This window comes from Panthera uncia, chromosome F1 (genome assembly GCF_023721935.1).
Source record: "Panthera uncia isolate 11264 chromosome F1, Puncia_PCG_1.0, whole genome shotgun sequence".
In the NCBI taxonomy this organism is placed as follows: domain Eukaryota; kingdom Metazoa; phylum Chordata; class Mammalia; order Carnivora; family Felidae; genus Panthera; species Panthera uncia.
The window spans coordinates 58,408,897-58,428,563 of record NC_064813.1 but is presented as its reverse complement, the minus strand read 5'-3'; the positions used below and the strand labels follow the sequence as shown (position 1 = coordinate 58,428,563).

General features: G+C 49.6%; 1 protein-coding gene across 1 annotated transcript in view; it reads left to right on the top strand.

Annotated features, from left to right (window-relative positions):
• Positions 1 to 19,443, top strand: part of UCK2 (uridine-cytidine kinase 2) — a 74,415-nt gene extending 54,972 nt beyond the window's left edge. The window contains exons 2-7 of the mRNA XM_049635249.1: positions 4,945 to 5,104; positions 5,892 to 5,988; positions 9,578 to 9,720; positions 15,826 to 15,923; positions 18,038 to 18,086; positions 19,243 to 19,443. Coding sequence (XP_049491206.1) covers positions 4,945 to 5,104; positions 5,892 to 5,988; positions 9,578 to 9,720; positions 15,826 to 15,923; positions 18,038 to 18,086; positions 19,243 to 19,382 — 687 coding nt within the window. The 3' untranslated portion in view covers positions 19,383 to 19,443. The remainder of the gene's footprint in view (positions 1 to 4,944; positions 5,105 to 5,891; positions 5,989 to 9,577; positions 9,721 to 15,825; positions 15,924 to 18,037; positions 18,087 to 19,242) is intronic.
• Positions 19,444 to 19,667: the final 224 nt, after the last annotated feature.

Here is a 19,667-nt window from a genome sequence, read left to right as displayed (position 1 = left end):
GGGAGGCACAGGACAGGCAGAGGAGACACAGAACCCGAAGCAGGCTCCAGGCTCTGAGCTGTCAGCACAGAGCCCGACGCGGAGCTCGAACTCATGAACTGTGAGATCATGACCTGAGCCGAAGTCGGACCTTAACTGACTGAGCCACCCAGGTGCCCCTCTAAGGGCCGTTTTAAATAAGTTCCACAAGGAAGAAAATACAGTAAAACCTAGGGTTGCGAGTAACTTGTTCTGTGAGTGTTCAAGCAAACATTTCTAATAATCTTTTTAAAATGTTTTTTCATTCATTGAGAGAGAGAGAGAGGGGGGGGGAGAGTGCAAACAGGGGAGGGGCAGAGAGAGAATCCCAAGCAGTCTCCACATTGTCAGTGCAGAGCCCCATGTAGGGCTCGAACTCCGGAATTGTGAGATTATGACACGAGCCGAAATCAAGAGTCCGACGCTTCACTGACTGAGCCAGGCAGGCATCCCGACATTTCTCATCAATTTTAATTTGATGAACAAGCGACGTCTTGCAGTACGAGTAGTACACGATGCCGAATGCCACATGATCCCCACTGAGCCAAGGGTTCTTGCAATTCGCTTTGATAATACAAGTGCTTTGGATTACAAGCATGTTTCCGGATGAATTACACTCGCAAACCAAGGTTTTACCGTCCTAGGAAAATCTAGATCAACCTAGAGGCAAGTGTTTCTGTGCTGGTGCATGCAGTGGTGTTTAGGATTTCTGCCTTGGGACTTCTGACTACCTTTTAGGTTGAGGGGAAGAAAAGAACCAGGACTGTAGGCAAGTCTTTTCACCAGCTTCCCATGTCCGTGAAGGATAGCACTTGTGACTTACAGAGGTGATTGTGATGGAGCACTTGGCCTAGGATGTGACTTAAATAAAGGTGGGCAAGTACTTTGGCAAGTAGGGTCGCCAAACAGGGCCATGAAAAAGCATGGAGCCTACGGCATGTAGCTGTGCACCAAAACAGCCATATTTTATCCTTGATGAGGAGTCGTTGTAAACACTGGCTTTCTAGATGTGCCCATTAACCTGATTTTATTGGGGTTACATCCATTTGTTCTAGGTTATACCTGGGTTAAGGGAAATGATTGTTTACCTGTAAAATTAGGCAATGTAACTTCTTTATATATACTTTTTTTTTGGTAGAAGAGAGATTACTCTTCGTATTTTAAAAAACATTTAGTGGGTTTTAACTATAAATAAAAAGTACCATGATTTGAATCACCAGATATGTTAAATATATCTGGTCCCATGAATCCCTCTTTTCATTTTTGTCCTTTGGCCTTGCAAAAGTAATTCTATCTACTAATAAAAGCTGTAGGTGTAGGTTTTACCACCACCCCTTGCCCGGGCCCCCCTTAGCCTTAGGATGTAAGAACCAGATGGAAGTTAGGGAAAGGAAATTATGGGCTCATACCTGTGTAATAACATATAGTTTATAATTGTTTAGAGCCTTTGATTCTCTTGTGATATTTTCATTTTTGAATCTAGCTTAAGTCATGTGCAAGTTTTACCTCTCTATGATTTTTTCTTTTTGCCGACATAGCTCCTGTTCCACAAAACCTGTTTTAAATGCTTTTCTATTAATGTGCAAAGTTGTCAGAAAAGTAAAGTAGTTCTCAAATAATTAAGAATTATCAAAATATTGTTCTCTCAAAGATCCTTATGTTTTTTTAATTTTTAAAAAATAGTTATTTATTTTAGAGCAAGCACAAGCAGGGGAGGGGTGGAGAGAGAGGGAGACTCTGAATGTGAAGCAGGCTCCAGGGTCTGAGCCGTCAGCACAGAGCCCGACACGGGGCTCGAACCCACGAACTGCGAGATCATGACCTGAGTTGAAGTCAGACGCTTAACCGACTGAGCCACCCAGGTGCCCCTAAAGATCCTTATTTGGTTGTGTGTTACAATTTGTCCAACAGGAAATATTGTGCAAAACAGTTTCACGTGCATTGACTAGGGCAACAGGAATGGCCGGTTCTCCTTATGCTTGTACAAATCAAGTGCATAGCTTATGAGAAATGTAACTTTTTATAGTTTTCCTGTTTTACCTTGTTAAAGCCAGTTGGTAAAATAGGTTCATTAGTGAAGCTCCCAAGACCGAACCCAAGAAATCTCTATGCCACTTTTTTCATCTCTTGTAATTAGGTCAGCCAACTCCAGAAGGGGGCGTGGCTATGGCTTGCAGGCTTTTTTGGTAATGTAGACGTTCTCATTTTTATTTTAATTTTTTAATGTTTATTTTTGAGAGAAAGAGAGAGACAGGGTGTGAGCAGAGGAGGGGCAGAGAGAGAGGGAGACACAGAATCCGAAGCAGGCTCCAGGCTCCGGGCTGTCAGCACAGAGCCTGACGTGGGGCTGGAACCCACCAGCCGTGAGATCAGGACCTGAGCCAAAGTTGGACGCTTAACCGACTGAGCCACCCAGGCGCCCCGACATTCTTACCTTTAAATTAATCTCTGTATAAAATGGAAAAAAAGAAATGAGCTATTTGGTAAATACTGTCCTTCACTGCCTCATTCTTCGGAAAACGCTGCTTCTTATGCTTTTCTCTTTATGAAGTGTATATATTATTGGAGGGGAAAAGGTAGATATTAGGTTCTATACCCAATTCCAACTCCATTGTGTGTGTGGGGGAGGGGCTTCCCCACATCAATAAGCAATTCTGGGACACCAGCAGGGTATCTGAGAATTCACCTCAATAAGTCTTTTTTTAATTTTTAAAAATGTTTATTTTGAGAGAGAGAGAGAGTTTGGGAGCAGGGGAGGGGCAGAGAGCGGGACATAGAGAATCCCAAGCAGGTTCAGCACTGTCAATGCAGAGCCTGACATGGGGCTCAAACTCACGAACCGGGAGACCAGGACCTGACCTGAAATCGAGAGTCGGATCTTTAATCAGCTGAGCCCCCCAGGTGCCCCCTCACCTCAGTAACTCCGACACTGTCTACCTGGAGACAGCATCATGTCCCACAGGTTAAGGGCTCAGCCCTGCAAGACCACCCTCCACCCCCTGCCCTGACTTCAGGCATCAGTGGACAGCCCAGGTTGTCCCCTGTGCTCCTGGCTGACTGGCCATGGATCGAAGGTTCCACCGGCCCCCTCCTTGGGTTTGATTAATTTGCTAGAGCAGCTCACAGAACCCAGACATTTTACTTCCAGGGTTACCAGTCTGTTATAAAAGGATGTCACTCAGGAACAGCCAGGTGGCGGAGATGCTTGCACAGGGCGAGGTGTGGAACAAGAGTGCAGCCTCAGTGCTCTCTGAGTGTGCCACTCTCCCCGCACTCCCACGTGTTCACCAAGCAGGAAGCTCACCAAACCCCATCCACTTGGGTTTGTATGGAGTTTCATTACATAGGCATGACTGATTCTGTCCTTGGTGTTGGCCATTGACTGAGCCTCCAGCCCCTCTCCTCTCTGTTCTCCTCTCCCTGGAGGTCAGGGTGGTGGGAGTGAAAGTTCTAACCTGCTAATCACGTGCTTGGTTCCCCTGGCAACCAGCCCCTATCCTTTGGTGCTTTCCAAAGGCTACCTCATTAACATAACATAGACACTTGTCGCCTGCTGCTCTTCCCTTAGGAAATGCAGGGGTTTTAGGAACTCTTGGCCAGAAATAGGAGGACTAAGTACATGTCTCTTATTACCAGTGACAATGTCACAGGTAGATTTGTGTCTTGCAAGCCACACAACACAAAGCATGTAGGTTTGAGTTCCTTCTGGCTCCCCCATTCTGAGCTGGCATACCCCAGTGTTTTAGGTGTTGGTGGTGTTTTGTGTCCCATGTCACTCCAGTCCGTAAGTAGTGGCACACATCTGTGAAGAAGCCTCCACCGTGAGTGTGAACAAGTCCACGGCTATGCACTAGAGCAAGAGTAACCCACCGAAGTGGGCTGAAAGCCACGACCTTGGCCCTACTGCTAACTGGCCACGTTCTCTGGTTGCGGTTTTGATTTCTACATGGACGTGCCATCACTTCATGAGGCCGTTGTGAATCATCAGTGTGCTCTCTTTCCACTTTCTGCTGTCTGTTTTGTGTATCTATGCCAGGGCACAAGCAGGGATAAATAAATTTGCGTTCGTTTTTATTAGTGGCTTTAGAAAAGACTTTACGGAAGAGGAGGTAGAAATGACTGCCCTCCTCTCTGCTGCTGTCCCTGAAGACACCTGAGAGTAGTAAGCTGTGTTTAGCGTGAGAAATGAGCCCACCGACCCAATCAAAGGAGGGACGCGGAGACTCGGAGCACAGTGAAGCGAGGCTTCAATCATTGTTTTGCACGAGCAGGTGTCTGATGGACAAGCAGTTACAGCAGACAGTTTATCTCCTAGCGTGTAAGTCCCTCCCTTGGTTCCTCATTGGCTGAGTACTACAGAGGCAAGTCCCTCCCCTGGTTCCTCATTGGCTGAGTACTACAGAGGTTACAACTGACCCGGAAGTCCCCTATGCCCACGTAAGGCAAGAAGTTGTCTGATTGTAACAATGTACATTCCCTGTGGTGACCCAGAGACTTTCAGCCCCTCCTCCTTTTGTTCTTTGGCACATGCTCATTGTATGGCCTGTGAAAATAAGCCCGCAAACAGAGAGGGAAAGAAGAACCAGGAAGTGAAGTGTCTAAGGGTTGGATACCCATTGTTGGCGGGATTCGCACATATTTCCAATAGGTTGTAAACCTACCGTTAACTAAACAGCACAGCGTTTTTTGGTATTTCTGAAAATGAATCATCTCCTTTACTGCTCACATTTAGGAAAGGGAGGAAGAGACTTTGGGACCTCCAAACTTCCCTCTCAGCAGGCTGTCTCTCTCCTTTAACCTTCTAATCCATCATACAAGATGGCAGCCTTTGGAGTTTTCCTTCCAGAAGGCCTTGCTTAGGGCATGTTCATGAGTTAGTGACTCTGCACTCCCCTTTAATCCTTGGTGTTCTGTTCTCTCCTCCAGTCTTCCGTTTGTGCTAAGATTGTGCAGCTCCTGGGACAGAATGAGGTGGACTGTCGCCAGAAGCAGGTGGTTATCCTGAGCCAGGATAGCTTCTACCGTGTCCTCACTTCGGAGCAGAAGGCCAAAGCCTTGAAGGGCCAGTTCAATTTTGATCACCCGGGTGAGTCAGGAGTTGAAGGTGTGTGTGTGCTGGTTCACTGAGGGAGTTGTTTAACCTCTTGGAACCTGCTTCCACCTGTAAAAGGGAGGATTACTAAATACCTTGCGGGGTTATGATGGGGCTCATATTAAAGAAGGCATTTTGAAACACATCACACATTGCATGACTTTGTAAATACTGATTGAATCTGCATCTGAACGAGGGTGACTCCATAAGAGTCTGTTATTTGAGGTTGGCCAGACACAGGCTAGCACAAACACATCTGCCTCCTCTGACCTGAAGCCCGTGTCACACCCTCCTCCCCACCCGTGCACACGTGCGCATGGCATGGTGTGAAACTCACTGGCAGAAAGGACTAAGGAGGGTCCAGGATGTCTGACAGAGTGATTTTGGCCCTGATGGTCCCAGATCAGCACATTGCCCTTTAACTGGTTTGGGTCCTTGTAACCATTGGAATCAAAACCTGTTGCCTCCCCGTGTCGCAAGTATGCTTTCCAGGTTAACTTATGCCAGTGCCCAAGGCAGCAGCTGAACTTGGAGGAGAGTGAGGTCTGAAGCCAAGGGTGGGATAGAAAGGTAGAAAAAAAGCAGGGTCTCAGAACTCATTCATGTGTTCTATTTTGAGTCACAGGGAGTTTGCCTTCTGCTTTGGGTAGAGATCTGGCTTTTTGGGGTGGGTGTATATGCTCCTCTAGGGTGTGATATACATACATGAAATACATGTGTAAGATTATAGGAGAAATCGTTTTAAAATCGAGAAACATTTTAACAGTTTGGTTTCCTTCAGATGCCTTTGACAATGAACTCATCTTCAAAACACTCAAAGAAATCACTGAAGGGAAAACAGTACAGATTCCCGTGTATGATTTTGTCTCTCATTCCCGGTAAGTGACCTGCTCTGGGCTGGGCGTTATTTCTTGTAGTTCCCCAAACATTCCCGTTTGTCAAGTTGCAGCCAGGGTCCTCCCCTATGTGGTACCCACTGCAGCCTGTTAGCATGTGTGTGGGTGGGCACGGCTTGGGGACTTTACCCAGCGCTTCCTGGGACTGTCTGCTTATCACGATTTGCTAACTCTGAAGGGACAAGTTCACGAATTTGGGCTCAGGTGAGGGGCTATGTATTTGTCCTGATTCACATCCCTGAGCTGCTGTTCCTGGAATAAGATGTAAAGGGGCTGGGCAGAGGACACAGGAAGAAGAACAAAGGAAACTGTTCTTTCTTCTCTCCTGGTTTACTTTGAATTGGACCGTGCAGAGAGGTGTGAGGGCGCTGAGGTCACCAGAGATGGGACACTGAACTCTCGGGAGAGCTTCTCAGTCCTGTCCCTTCCGCGGCTCTGTGTTTGTGCTCCTGATTAGGAATGGAGGAGTGTGGCTTGACCTCCGTCCTGTCTTCCTTCCCTCTGCGTGGTTGCAGGGGGCTCCTGGCCAGACCCCCCCCAAATTCCTTCGAGCCTCCAGGGACTCTGCTCACTCAGGACTTCCCAGGCAGACGCTAAACTTCTGACTGGTATATCAACCGCACGTAGTCGCTCCATATTCTGGGCTACAAATTGCTCAGTAAGTGTTGTTTTCAGCCCTTTGCTCTTTTGAAGGCTTCTCCCACCTGGTTATCATTCCGCCTTCTTCTTGATTCCTTGACTTCATTCTCTCCAGCGGAATTATTTATTTATTCATTTATTTTTTAACATTTATTCATTTTTGAGAGAGAGAGAGAGAGAGAGAGAGAGAGCATGAGCAGGGGAGGGACTGAGAGAGAGGGAGATGCAGAATCTGAAGCAGGCTCTAGGCTCCGAGCTGTCAGCACAGAGCCTGACGCGGGGCTTGAACCCATGAACCACGAGATCATGACCTGAGCCAAAGTCAGGCGCTTAACTGACTGAGTGCCCCTTGGGTGGAGTTTTTTTTTTTTTTTTTTTAAATGGGAAATTAGATTTCATCTTTTACTACCACATATTTCTATAATTTTCTTTTGTTTAATGTAGTTTATTTTATTTTTTTAAAATTTAAGTCCAAGGTAGTTACCATATGGTGCAATAATGATTTCAGGAGCAGAATCCAGTGATTTATCCCCCGAATAGAACACCCAGTGCTCATCCCAACAAGTGCCCTCCTTAATGCCCCTCCCCCATTTAGCCCATCCCCCACTCAGCACCCCGCCAGCAACCCTTAGTTTGTTCTGTGTATTTAAGAGTCTGTTATGGTTTGTCTCCCTCTCTGTTTTTATATTTTTGCTTCTTTTCCCTTATGTTCTCTGTTTTTTATCTTAAATTCCACATATGAGTGAAAACATTTTTTTTGTCTTTCTCTGACTAATTTCGCTCAGCACAATACACTCTAGTTCAATCCATGTTGTTGCAAATGGCAAGATTTCATTCTTTTTGATGGCCGAGTAATATTCCATTGTATGTATAAATCACATCTGTACATTCATCTGTTGATGGCCAAATATTTCTATAATTAAAAGCCCATCCTGAAGCGCCTGGTGACTCAGTCCCCAGTTGAGTGTCTGCCTCTTGATTTCGGCTCAGGTCATGATCCTAGGGTCATGGGATCAAGCCCGGCACCTAGGTCCACACTAAGCGCAGAGCCTGCTTAAGATTTTCTCTCTGCCCGTTCCCCCCATCTTGTGTTTTCTCTCTCTCTCTCTCTGTCTCTCTTTCTCTCTCAAAAAAACCAAAACAAAACAAAAATCTGGAGTTCTATCACTGTTCTAAGAGAATATCTTCTGACCTTACTCACCTGGTCCTTTATTGCTGTCATTTACACCCCACATTTTGCCACTTTGGCATTGTTCTAACAGTGCCTGCCTTGGAAATTAGACAGGAACCCAAGGGTCTGAGCTAAGAAGGAATCGAGGAGTGTTTATGGGAAGGAAGTTCAGTGCATCCTCTTGGGTTGGTAGCTGCTGGCTTCCCTGTGTTTGCACAGATAAACCTCTTGTCCTTTCTCTTTTATATAAAGTTTATTTATTTTGAGAGGGACGGTGACAACGTGAGTGGGGGAGGGGCAGAGGAAGATGGAGATTCCCAAGCAGGCTCCACACTGCCAGCGCAGAGCTCGATGCGGGGCTCAAACCCTCGAAACTGTGAGGTCATGACCTGAGCTGTAACCAAGAGCTGGATGCTTAACCAACTGAGCCACCCAGGCGCCCCTATTGGCTTTTTTTGGTTTTGTTTTTAGTTTTCTTTCTTTATTTTGAGAGAGAGCGTGCGAGCCAGTGAGCATGAGCGGAGGAGGGGCAGAGAGAGAGGGAGAGAGAGAAAATCCCCAGCAGGCTTCGCACAGTCAGCATGGAGCCCGTCGCGGGGCTCGATCTCACCAACCGTGAGGTCATGACCTGAGCCGAAAGCAAGAGCCAGACGCTTAACGGACTGAGCCACCCAGGCGCCCCGATGGACGTATCGTCTTAAGGAACTTAAAAAATAATGCTTTATTTGGTTTTATTCACCAATGCCCGCGTGAGGAGTAAACCTTGCGGTGGTAATCATGACTTCCCTCTCAGTGACTTTGGAGCAAGAGGCAGTAGGTGACAGTGCAGCGTAGGGTGGTAAGGACAGAGTCAGATGGTAAGAAATGCTCTGAAAATGCAGGCAAGGCGCAGCTCGGCCCACAGCCTCCCTTTATCGCTTTTGGCAACAGAACCGCCCCGCCCGCCTTGCTTTTGAAAAGCCCTCTATTTGCTAATATCTGCCTTGGGCTACCCAACCCTGTGGGGTAGGTGGTGATGCAGGACCCCTGCATCCGTGATGTGACGAGGGGGAGGGAGCAGCTGATGAGGGGGAGGGAGCAGCGCCCTGCAGCCCTGGACCCCACAGGCCCTGACCCACGGCCACGGCCACGGCCACACCATGCCATGCCATGCCACGCCACGGTGCTGCTGCCAGCTGTAGGGGCCGACCCCACAGAGCTCGGGAGTCTTTCCTTCCCTGGAGATGCTTCCTCCCCTCTCCTCTCTTTACAACTTCCTTTTTGCCTCCCTCCCTCCCTCCCTGCCGGCCCTTCCTCTCCTCTCCAGTTGCCTCAGGACAGCGGGGAAAGGGTAGGGTTGTTGGGAGAAAACTGTGACGTTCTGTTTGTGAAAGCTCCGGGTTAGGTTCCATAAATGCCCGTGCACGAGAGCATTCCCCCAGACACCTCCGGAGAAAAGAAGAAATCGCATCTGCTTCTGTCTGTCTCTGTTGTGCGTTCAACAAACAGCAGGCTGTTTATTCCAAGGAGAGGGATGACGGGCTTCGATTTCTGCTTTATGGCCAGAGCCCAGAAGAACTGGTCAAAGGGGACCTTTGCCCCGGTGCTGCTGGCCCTTTGGTGGGTCTTCAGTGGTGGTCCGAGGGCTCTGCCAGGCTGTGTTAGCTCTACCCCCTTTCGGTCCTGCTGTAGGAAAGGACCCCAGACTCCCAGACAGATGCTGTTCCTGCCCTGTTGCCCACCCTGCCCAGTTCGGCCCGTCATGCGCTCTGTGTTTTGCAGGAAGGAGGAGACGGTCACTGTCTACCCTGCAGACGTGGTGCTCTTTGAAGGGATCCTGGCCTTCTACTCCCAGGAAGTACGAGACCTGTTCCAGATGAAGCTTTTCGTGGACACAGATGCCGACACGCGGCTCTCCCGCAGAGGTGCGTTCTAGAAAGCCCCCAGTGGCTGCGTGGGTGGCCCAGCCCAGCCGAGTCCAATCAGCTCCAGGGCATCCTGCTGCCCAAACATTTGGTGACCTCTGAGAAGGGATTAGTCACTGTTTCAGATAACGGAAGGCTTGTGAGGTCACAGAGGTGAAACGAGAGGTTTACGTTTTGGTTTCGCTGGAAAAAGGTTTGGTTAAATGCCCAGTTCTTTCTGGTTTTCCCACAGGCATCGTAATCTACACCGGAGCTAACTGTAGGAGGTGTAGGTGCAGGAGTGCCCTGTGCCTGTGGCACCAGGCTGCTTCTCTAGCCCTTGATTTTCCAGAAAGCTCTGTGGAGGTTTTGTCATTCTGTCCAGCCGGCTGTGGAGCAAAGTCGGTCGGTCAGTTCCTCTGCAGGGCTGTTTGGGAGTGTGCCTGTGCGAGTCCCCATGCCAGGGGGTCCCAAGGACACAGAACTGCCCTTCGGTGGAGAGGAGAGCCTTTGCCTCCACCAGAGGGATTGGGAAGCTTCATGCAGGGTGTGGTAGAGTGATGACGAGACAACCCAAGTCACATGGTGCAAATATAGACACACGGGGCTCGTGCATTCATTTCTAGAGACACTAGAAGTTGCTTGACGCAGATTGTGGGGACTGTGGCTTCTGATTTGGTTCCTGGAAGAGGAGGGAGAGGTACCAAGGGGTTTTGAGCAGGGGTGGGGAGGGGAGGGCTGGGGGGCTTTCGGAGGGGTGAGAAGGTACCAGCAGAGTTAGGAAAGGACACCCCCATGGGGGCAGCGGGTGGGGGCGAGGAAGGCTTCGAGTCCGCATCGTGTGGAAGAGGAACATGACCTAGGAAGTGACAAGGTGGCTCCTAGTCACAGAGCAAATCCTGGGCACTTTGGAGTTTTGTAAGCTCCAACCCAGAGCTTCTGACCTCAGAGCCTGTGACATTTTCTCTTCTCGGTTCACAAAACCAACTTGGAGTTTATCTCCATCAGTCCTCTCATGGCAAGAACTATAAGTGAAACCAGCAGAATCCAGGGAAATGAGTTTTGCCCTCCCAGGTAGTAGTGTCTACACTCTACTAAGTGAGTTGTTGTTACACTTCCACTCCCAGGTGGGGTGGGGGAGGGGTAGAACTCCATGATGGATAAAAGGAGACTAGGAGGCCCATATTCTAGCCCCATAGCCTCCAGCTACCTTTGTGACTTTGGTGGCCCTTGTGACTCCTGTAACCTCCCAGGCTTGGGTTTCTTTATGAGGGAGGCAAGCCTGTTTTTTGGGTCAGGACTCTGGCCAGGTAAGAAGTTCCGTGGTCTTTTTTAGTAGATAATCGAGGCCTGAGGCTGATGGTCCATCACACAGCTGTCCCAGGGCCTGGTTTATCACCTCAGTCCCCAGAGCCAGGCCTTGCCGTGGGTGATCTGCTGGATGTCCCCATCATTCTGCCAAATCAGGGAGGCAGTATGATGCTCCAGGGGAAGAAATTGGAATCAGAGGAACTGGACTTAAATCCTGATTTCACCATTTCGTAGACGTGTGACCTCGGGCAGGTTATGCATTAACTTCTTTGTCCCTCATAAATAGGAATCACCCCAGTGGTCGATCATGTCAAGATCAGGACCCCTGGGTTGTGATGATCAGAGGTAACGTGGGTAAAATGCCGGGTGGCGCATTAGTTGATAACAATTGCTGGGTTAGATCGGAAGTCCCCTTTGATAGATGGTAGGTGTTCTTTTTTCCTGAGTTTTCCCGGTGGGACTAGTCGGAACCTGTGAGCGGTCACATTCTCACGACCTGGGATGCGAGGCTGATACCATCATTTGGTCAGCGCGTGGTACTAAAGTCCCAGGGGCTGAAGTTGTGCTTGAGGGAGCAGGATGTGTGAGGTGTGGCACAGGAGATGAGGACCAAGATTTGGGAATAGAGAATTCAGCGTCCTTGGAAATCAGACGACCTTGGCCTTTAATTCAAACAGATCATCATGGCGCGGATGACACAGAGAATTCTCCCTTGCTCCCTGGTGCTGGGATCCTGCTGTGACAGTGAGGATGGTGGCCTCCTGTGGGGTTTCTCTGGGTCGGTTCAATGACCCCTGCAGGGAGGCTTCCACTTTCTCTCCTATGCCTTCTGTCTTCTCAGGTCACCCGCTGGAGAGTTATTCTCCTGGTAGACTTTCAGGGCCTTTCCACATGCTGTTTCTACAAACTCTGTCCACATAGGACCAAAACCATGCCTGGCATGTGCTTTGGGGGATGGGAGGGTGTGGGGTAAGGGAGAGGGTGGGTTAGTCAGGAGCAGCTGCTGGGCCTAAGAACATTCCTGGAGACTTGAGTAGGTGCCGCAGTTTCACCCTTCTGTGTGTCATACTTCCTGGGCCGGTGACCCTTATGATCCAAGTTGACCTTCCCTTGGGAGGGGGGATTTGCCTTTGGTCCAGGCAGCCTTGGAAAGACCTCCCTCCATCCCATGGGAACCCCTTGTACTTTGGGGAATTGGCTTCTTCCAGCCTTCATCTTCCCTCCGTGTGTGTTATTGACTCCCACCCACCCTTGAACTCGGGGACAGGGAAGAACTGAGGCAGGGGTCCAAGGTCCCCTGACACCTACTCTCTCTCCTGCCATAATTCTCTATGTCCGGTTCTCATAGCATCAGGGCTCTGGTGGACGGTCAGTCTCTTCTATTGCTAGAGTAACACATCTCCTCAACTAATTAAAACAAAAAAAATTTTTTTTTTTTTTAAATTGGTCGTTTTTAAAATTTTTTTTTCAACGTTTTTTATTTATTTTTGGGACAGAGAGAGATAGAGCATGAACGGGGGAGGGGCAGAGAGAGAGGGAGACACAGAATCGGAAACAGGCTCCAGGCTCCGAGCCATCAGCCCAGAGCCTGACGCGGGGCTCAAACTCACAGACCGCAAGATCGTGACCTGGCTGAAGTCGGACGCTTAACCGACTGCGCCACCCAGGCGCCCCAACAAAAATTTTTTTTTAATGTTTATTTTTGAGAGAGACAGAGCACGAGCAGGGGAGGGGCAGAGAGAGAGGAAGTCACAGAATCCGAAGCAGGCTCCGGGCTCTGAGCTGTCGGCACAGGGCCCAATGTGGGGCCCGAACCCATGAACCGTGAGATCATGACCTGAGCCGAAGTTGGACACTCAGCCAAATGAGCCACCCAGGTGCCCCTTGACTAATTTTTAAAGTGAATTGGCTTAACCACGAAGGAATTGTATTTATCCTGGGGCCTTCTGAATTTCGTTCTTGGCTTTGGCTGGCCAGAAGGAGCACTTTGGAAAGGCTGCCGTGGAAGCCAGGCGGGGAAGGTGGGCGGACGTGTAGTGAGTTTCCTGCTCTTTACCCCCCTCCTCTGAAAGGGTCTTTCCTGGCCAAGCGAATGTGCCGAGGTCAGAGTGATCATCAGGGAGCTGGTTTGGAGTCCCTGCAGTTTCCGGTCTGTGCCAAGACCTTGTTGTGACTCAGTGCTTGGCTTGGCCCCGTTTCCTGACTTCGCCCGAGGAGCAGGGCAGTTCCGCGCAGTGTTGTCTGGGCTCAGGGAGGGGTCTCGGGCTGTTGAAGGCGATAACGCGGTGGAAGCTTCTCCGAGAGCGGAGGTGGGTGATGCCTTTTGAATTTGCACATTCCCCGTGTCTGGGCAACATCCTCACCCATTTCCTGTTTCCTTTTCCAGGGCAGAAACTGTAGGAGGGCTCCTCTCCGTCTTCCCTGTTGCTCCCTTCTCCGCTGTGTCTTCCCACGTGTACCTCTCCCTGTGTTCCTAAGTGATGACTTTGAGAAAGTCTCTGCGTATCACTGTCTCTGTTTTCCAGTTCAGGAAAATGAGGTGCAGAAAGGTTGAGTAACTTGTCTAAGGTCACAGAGAGGTAAGAGTGGGGTCAGGATTCAAGTGCAGGGCAGTTTTGCCTGCATTGCTCTAGATGGTGGACGGGGAGGCAGCTCTGGGCTGCAGAGCTGGCTCCCCGTGACTTTCCTGCTCCATCCGCTTTCTCCCCGGCCCTCACTCGGTGACGCTGCGGGTGAAGCTCTCCGGTCTGCCGGCTACAAGGGAGCTGCAGGCCGGGGCCGAGGGCCGTGGCACAGCTACGGGAGAGCCCGTGTGCCCGTGTGTGCACGTTTGGGGGGGGAGGTGGGGCAGGACAACGGTTCCCAGGCTGCTTAAAGCCGTCAGCACTTGTGTGATGCTTTGCATGGGAAACAAACCCACATCGGGCTTTCGCAGGGCTTTTAAGTAAAAGCTGCCCAAGTGCGGGCGTGTGTTTGTTTTTTTCCCCAGCTCTGATAACCCTTTGCTCCGGCTTCCTTTATTCTTTGTACTTTACCTGGAGACGTGAAGAATTGGAGGCCACGTCGCCTGTGTGTTTTGGCCGAGGGGAGCTCGTTAGCCGGCGTGCCAGGGCTCTCGAGGCCTGTGGGGGTGAGCCACGTGGCCGCTCTTGGGCCTTGTTCGTGGCCGAGCTGCCGGGCCCCGAGTCAGAATGCCCGGGAGCACCACTTCCTGGCTGGGGAGTCCTGGGGGGGCAGCGGCCGACCAGGAGGGGCTCTGAGGCAAGTGGTGACACAGTAGCGGCCAACCAGCCATCTTGTGACCAGGGCTCACGGGGGAAAACGTCCTTGTAAGTTGCGGAGCTGGTAGAAAAGTCAAGTGGTGGTAGCGATATCGCGTGACTCTGTGGAGTGTGGTCTTCGAGACCGTGTTCTAGCCATCTAATCTCATGGATGTCATGCCAGCCCGAATCCTAACCACGACCGCCCTTGCCCTGCGCGTGCCTGTGTGCGGGGGTGCGCGGAAGCACAGAATTATCTGGAGACGTGGCTTTCCAGAAGTTCACTCACAAGTGTTCCCCGGTTTGTTTGCAGTGAGTTTCATCCCCTGCTGTGTCCGTAACTTGAGAAATGGTTGAGTCGAGGGGCCTTTGCAGATGGTTGTTGATGGTGGGACCCCGCTTTGGGGTGGGGGTGGAAGATGGAGGAACTGGGGGGCTAAGATTTAAGACGGGCCCCTGTAGGGCGGGGCCGTTTTCACCGAGAGATTCTTCTTCCAAACTCTCACTGCTGACTTTGGGGGAAACTGAGGATCAGGGTGGTTAGCGATGGAGCTGAAAACTAAGATTCCGGTCCCTTAGGGGGTCAGACCTTTTTCTGCTTTGTTTTGTTTTCACTTTTTAAAATGTTTGTTTTTGAGACACAGACAGAGCACAAGTTGGGGGAGGGGCAGAGAGAGAGAGGGAGACACAGAATCTGAAGCAGGCTCCAGGTGCTGAGCTGTCAGCACAGAGCCCGATGTGGGGCTCGAACCCATGAACTGTGAGATCATGACCTGAGCCGAAGTTGGACGCTTAACCCACTGGGCCACGCAGGCCCCCCGACCTTTTTCTGGTTTTTTTGACAACAGACTCTGTTAAAATAATAAAGGTGTTTGACGAAAGCCCCTGGCTAACACTGCCCGAGAGGAAGAAGGTGGGCGATGACGAGTCCCTCTGGGTGGCCACACCATCTCTAAAACCATGCTTTTCTCATCTTTCACTAAGTGGTTTTCTCTTGGCAAACCTCTATGCTTGAGGTTAGCAGGAATGGCCGACCCAGCAGCTGGACCCTCTGCCTGCCCTCCACCCTTGGGGGGCTGGAAGCTGGGGGGAGCCGGGTGTGTAAGGTGGTACATCAGTAGGTCAGTGGCCTGTGCACAGGTAAGTAAGTGCGAGGGGACGGCTCAAGGTGTGCGCGGGGCTCCTTTGCTGGGGAGTCCTGCCACCTCTTGGGGCCCCATCTACTTCCTGTTACGAGCTCTGTAGGACTGTCCTGCTTTTTGTGTTGTTCACACTGAAATTTTATTCGGGTCCAATGCTGCTTGAAACACGAAGACTGTTGGCTCAGGCTGGACGGCCTTTGGTCATAGCCACGTGTGACGATAGCAATAAAAATGTAACTTGTTTTTCTTGAAGCTGCTGCCGACCTGCTCTTGGTCAAGTCTCTCGGGAATCCGGGCTGTGAATCATCCAGATCAATCGTGGAGTCCGTGTGAGCTGGGTCTGCCTCCTGAAGGGCAGACATGTGTTGGCTCATGCACCATTTTCTTGATTCTTGTTTTTCCTTTTCTTATAGTATTAAGGGACATCAGCGAAAGAGGGAGGGACCTTGAGCAGATTTTATCTCAGTACATTACGTTCGTCAAGCCTGCCTTTGAGGAATTCTGCTTGCCAGTGAGTTGTGTTCTTGGTTTGTTTTTTGTTGAATTTAGAATGTAAAACCTGATCGTACCAGTAAAGCTACATAAGTTGACGGAGCCCCCAGCCTGAATCCCATTCCTCTCTGGGTGATCCTCTATCCCGAAGTCCCACGAAAGGGCAGCCTTTGGGGCTCTGTGTGCTACCACTGTGTTCCCCACGAGCTGTAGGCCGCCATCGTTGTCAGAGTGGTCCTTCAGGGTCCTGCTGTCTGATTCCAGCAAGCTCTGCTCTCCTTGCTTGGCGGCCTCAAGGTGTGAGGGTGCGTCATGTCTCAGCACAGACTCGGCCATTTGGATCTTCAAAAGGTCTATGATGGTTGCAGTATTGGTGCAGGGAGGGCTCAGCTACCAGATATTTCCTTCTGAATCTCTTCTGCCACGACATTGAGGCCCCGCTTTGAGCTTGTCTTTGGCCCCTGTGTAAGTTCCCGTATGGGAAGTGTCCCACCATGTAAGCTTCCATCCTTCTGCCCTAGTATAGATTCATCTTTCCTCCTGTGGCAGCTGGGAACTCTCTGGTGGGGTGGCTTTCAGAGAAGGAAGGTTGAAGATATGGGGAATTTTTAGGCTTTAGTGAATCAGCCCTCAGCCTCCTGAGGACAGACAGGTGAGTGCTGAGAGGCGACCACCAGGGACAAAAGGTGTGGAGTGGTGGGAGGTTAGTGGTGGAGGAAAACGCAGGAGATGATGTCGTTTGACAAGGAGAAACGTTTAACTCAGGAGACTCTTGCACCTGTATCACGTGTCTTCCCCTGGTTGGCCTCCCCGTGGTCTAACTCCCTAACAATTTAATCATTAGGCTGTAAGACAGAGTGGGGAGATGTTGGGACTTAGTCTGATCTTGGGTGATCTCTTTTGAGAGAGTGGAATATGAGGGCATTGAGAAGAGGTGTAGAGTGAGGCTGAGTGTGGGAATTTCTCTGTTTCTCCTGGTAATTAACTTCTTTCTTTCTCCTGGAAAAATAGGATCTCCGACTATCTGTTCCTTTAAGTCTGTCAGTGAGGTTTTGCGTCAAAGCAGACAAGACTTTTTGTTTCAGATCGGGGACAGGTGGACTTTCTGAGTCAGCCTGAGTAACGCTGATGCCCTATTCATTCCCCCAGAGAGGATTGGGTCACAGGATCAGGTTTCTGGGTAGAGAGCACAGGGGACTGAGAAGCCAGGAAATTCTATCCATCCATCTATCTGTCTGAGGACTTCTGCTCTTTTCAACTTAAAAAGAACCCATGGTAAACTTGTGATTGTACATAAATTGGAGTTAACTGCCAATTTTCTGCTGTTTAACTTAGTTGTAATGGAGCTTAAAGTTCTGCATGTTTTCTGGGTGGTTTCTACTTTTTCCAGCCACTCTGTGCTCAGAGAAGATCAGGTCATTCCCATGTAAGCCAGGAGCTTGGACCTGATAAATTGCCTCCTTCGGGTTGGGTTTGGGCCGGACACACATGAATCTGAATGGTTTCTGTGTAGAAGCTGCCTGGAGTAAAGATGTCCATGGTCTGAAGTCATGGTCATGTGGTCTTAACCTAAACTTGGGTCATACACCAGGACATAGTTATTTGTAAATTGGTCCACAAAATCTCAGTAAAATAAAAAGCAAAAACGAAAACAAAAAAGGGAACGCTTCGAATTGTGGCTTTACTCGCCCCCCCCCCCCCAAGTGTGATAACAGAGCCAGTGAAAGTGGTCAGCAGTGGGGGTTGTTTTTCCGGGGTTTACCCTTGTGTTAGGGTTAATGGTGTCACCTCTCAGACTGTGTCCACACGTCCAAGGTGAACTGCTTCCCTTTTCAGTTGGGTTTTTCTAATTCATATTTTTCTTAGTAGGGAGAAAGCAATTACGAGTTTCATTTCAAAGACCACGTTCTCTGTGTAGGTCATAAGCTTAAACTGTATTAAATATTAGTAATGAGAAATCAAGAGAAAGCTGATGTATTGTAGTTTAGAGAAAGGGACTAGAAGATAATTATGCCACCATGTGGGGTCAGTAGTAGGAAGGCTGACCCTTTCCCCATAGCCTCACATTGACAGGGGCGTGGGCCCGCTTCTCTGGAACCCCCTGTAATGCATTGTGAATATCTTTCTCCACAGACAAAGAAATACGCTGATGTGATCATTCCTAGAGGTGCAGATAATCTAGGTGAGTGCTGGTTGACGGTCCTCTCGTAGGGCATCTCTTCTATTCTACTCTTTGTCTATCAGACTTTGGGGCAGGATGTGTGTTTTTGTTTTTTGCTGAGCCATTTGGGAGTCCATTACAGCGATAACTCTTTCACAGTGTTTCGGTTTTTTTTTTTTAGTAATATTTATTGTCAGGTTAGCTAACATACAGTGTATACAGTGTGCTCTTGGTTTTGGGGGTAGATTCCCGTGATTCATCCCTTACATACAACACCCAGTGCTCATCCCAACAAGTGCCCTCCTCAATGCCCATCACCCATTTTCCTTACTACCTGCCCCCCCCCCCCCCCCCCCCCCAATCAACCTTCAGTTTGTTCACTGTAATTTAAGAGTCTCTTATGGTTTGCCTCCCTCTCTGTTTCAGACTATTTTTTCCTCTTCCCTTCCCCCAGGGTCTTCTGTTATGTTTCTCAAGTTCCACATTTTAATTAAAAAAAAAAATTTATTTTTAATGTTCATTTATTTTTGAGAGAGACCGACGGAGTGCAAGTGGGGGAGGGGCAGAGAGAGAAGGAAACACAGAATCTGAAGCAGACTCCAGGCTCTGAGCTGTGAGGCTCAGAGCCTGAGGTGGGGCTCGAACCCACAAACCGTGAGATCATGACCTGAGCCAAAGTCGGATGCTTAACTGAGCCACCCAGGCGCCCCATCACTGTATATTTCTTAAAGAGGAGGGCATTTTCATTCATAGCCGCAGAACACCCATCACATTCTGGAAAGTGAACATGGGGACAATCTCTTTTGGCAGTTCTGAGGAGAAAGGCCCCGTGGTTTTGTAGAACGGCCCTCGGTTTGGGTTTGTTTCCTCATGATTGCATTCGCTTTGTACCACCTGGAGAAGACTGCACAAGATGTGTCCTGTTCCTTGTGCATCGTCTCAGAAAGCACTTGATGCTCATTCCGATTTTGGTGACGCTCACACATTCATCACTTGCTTGAGATGTAGAATTTATTTCTAAAGCTGAGAAAAGAGAGTCCCGTGTTGCATTTCCTTTGGAGGAAAGCGCCTTCTGCGGGCTCAGCCTCTTCGGGGTGGGGAGCTGGTGGGTTCCCTGGTAGAAGGGTTGTCTCCTCTCTGCCCTGCGTCCCTCACGCTGCCACCCTCTGCCCCACAGTGGCCATCAACCTCATCGTGCAGCACATTCAGGACATCCTGAACGGAGGGCTCTCCAAACGGCAGACCAATGGCTATCTCAACGGCTACATCCCGTCACGCAAGAGGCAGTCCTCGGAGTCCAGCAGCCGGCCGCATTGACCCCTGTCTCCCCCCGACCCAGCCCCTATCTTCAAGAGGCAGGAGGAGGGATCAGGAGGCGGTGTTCATCTGTACACGTGGTTTCCTATGACATTGCTGTATTTAAGAAAACACCATGGAGGTCACATGCCTTTGGTTTTTCTTTTTCTGTTTTTGTTTCTTTTTGTGCTTTGGAGCGGCGCAATGAAACCGAATTTGACCCTGAGCTTAAATGATAAACTGTGCCAACTACTGGTGATGCCTAATTATGAATCCAACGTGTAACCAGTTATAAATACATATATA